Source organism: Ranitomeya imitator, unplaced genomic scaffold (assembly GCF_032444005.1).
Source record: "Ranitomeya imitator isolate aRanImi1 unplaced genomic scaffold, aRanImi1.pri SCAFFOLD_325, whole genome shotgun sequence".
In the NCBI taxonomy this organism is placed as follows: Eukaryota; Metazoa; Chordata; class Amphibia; order Anura; family Dendrobatidae; genus Ranitomeya; species Ranitomeya imitator.
Window position 1 is genome coordinate 1,013,944 of NW_027193546.1, and position 2,001 is coordinate 1,015,944.

At 56.0% G+C, this 2,001-nt stretch overlaps 1 protein-coding gene across 1 annotated transcript; it reads right to left on the reverse strand.

Annotated features, from left to right (window-relative positions):
* Positions 1-229: 229 nt before the first annotated feature.
* LOC138653684 (histone H1C-like) lies at positions 230-888 on the reverse strand. Its single transcript, XM_069743289.1, has one exon. It carries the CDS (start codon positions 886-888, stop codon positions 253-255), a length of 636 nt encoding a protein of 211 aa, XP_069599390.1. The 3' UTR covers positions 230-252.
* Between the last annotated feature and the right edge of the window lie 1,113 nt (positions 889-2,001).

A 2,001-nucleotide genomic window follows, 5' to 3' on the forward strand; every position in this document is an offset into this window, starting at 1 on the left:
TGATACAGCTCTGCGGGGAGGAAGTGGTGGCACTGATCATACAGCTCTGCGGGGAGGAGGTGGTGGCACTGATCATACAGCTCTGCGGGGAGGAGGTGGTGGCACTGATCATACAGCTCTGCGGGGAGGAGGTGGTGGCACTGATCATACAGCTCTGCGGGGAGGAGGTGGTGGCACTGATCATACAGCTCTGCGGGGAGGAGGTGGTGGCTCTTATAAGAGCCTTTGTGGTAACAGAACAGGGGCTGCAGCTTATTTCTTAGCCGCGGGCTTCTTGGCTTTCGCAGCCTTCTTAGCCGGACTCTTGGCGGGTTTGGCCGCCTTCTTAGCCGGACTCTTCGTCACCTTCTTGGGCTTGGGAGCGGCTTTCGGCTTCTTGGGGCTCTTGGCCGCTTTCTTGGCCGCTGCGGGCTTCTTGGCCGTTTTCGGGCTCTTCTTGGCCGCAGTCGGAGCCTTCTTGGGCTTCTTCGGAGATTTGGCGGCTTTCTTGGCAGCAGCGGGTTTCTTAGGTTTGGCCGCAGCTGCTGGCTTCGTCTTGGCCACTTTGTCCTTCGTCTCCTGCTTCTTGTTCAGCTTGAAGGACCCGGAGGCGCCGCTGCCTTTCACCTGGAGGAGGGCGCCCTTGGTGACCAGAGCCTTGACGGCCAGCTTCAGGCGGCTGTTGTTCTTCTCTACATCGTATCCTCCAGCAGACAGAGCCTTCTTCAGGGCGGCCAGAGACACCCCGCTGCGCTCCTTGGAGGCGGACACGGCTTTCACGATCAGCTCGGAGACGCTGGGGCCGGAGGGTTTATTGCTCTTCTTGGCAGCAGATTTCTTCGGCTGCTTCTTGGATTTGGCGGCCGGTTCTGCGGGAGGGGGAGCGGCGGCTGGCGCGGTCTCTGCCATCATATGCTGCTGACGCAAAATGAAAATATTTCCTGATAGGAAGGAAAACACTGAGGCCGGAGCTGGAGGCGCCTGTTATATGTACAGGCTTACTGCGCACTGATTGGCTGCTGAGCAGCACCGTCCTGAGCTTCTATTGGCTGACACTGGACACAGGCCCCGCCCCCTCCCAGCTGAGTCCGAGTGAAGCTCCGCTCTCCCCTTGTGCTTCCCTGCCCGGGATAAAAGCCCTTTACCGGCTAACACCGGACAGCAGAGCGCGATTCCTCCGTCGCCTCCCCTTCTCCAACATCTCCACCGGCCATTTGTAGCCGTCACTAGCAGAGATGCCGGGAAAGAGCGGAGAGGAAATCCCGGGATCATCGCCGCCGTCCTCCCGATCTGCACATCACTGTGTATCCGGGGAGATAAATCTGCTGCGGGAGCTCGTTCCTCCTATTCCCGGCTCCTGTCACCATCACAGGGATCTTTACTCCTATGTCTATCGCACAGGAAGCTGATTGTACGATGTGGGGACGAGCTGGAGCTGCTGACAACCCAGAAGGGTAACACAGGCGACGGCCTCCGCTGACTGCCACCTCCCTGACCTGTGGTGTCACTGTACCCCGTATGTGCAGAGGATTGGGGGGACACGTGTTCCACACCAGTAGATGATCCACATCGGTGGCTGATTGCAATCACCTGCCTGATATCGTGTCTTACCCAGTGTGAAGCTGTGACCGCTGCGGCATGTCATGGTGCGAAGAGCTCTGATGAGGCGACAGCTGCACACTGCGACTCCCCAACCAAACACATAAACATCTCCGGGGAGAAAACTGAAATATTAATGGATTTATGTGACCCCCACTATTGTGTAAAAGGGGAATATTGGGAGAAAAGCGGAGACACAAAATCCAGCGTCTACACAGAGAACACAGCTGTACATAGTATATATAGTGCACAACATCACATCTGCACAGCCCAGATCAGCAGTGTAATAAGTGTCACTGATACTAGAGGAGAGGGTACAGTATATACAGCAGAGTGTACAGTATATACAGCAGAGTACACAGTATATAGAGCAGAGTGTACAGTATATACAGCAGTGTGCACAGTATATAGAGCCAGTGTGTA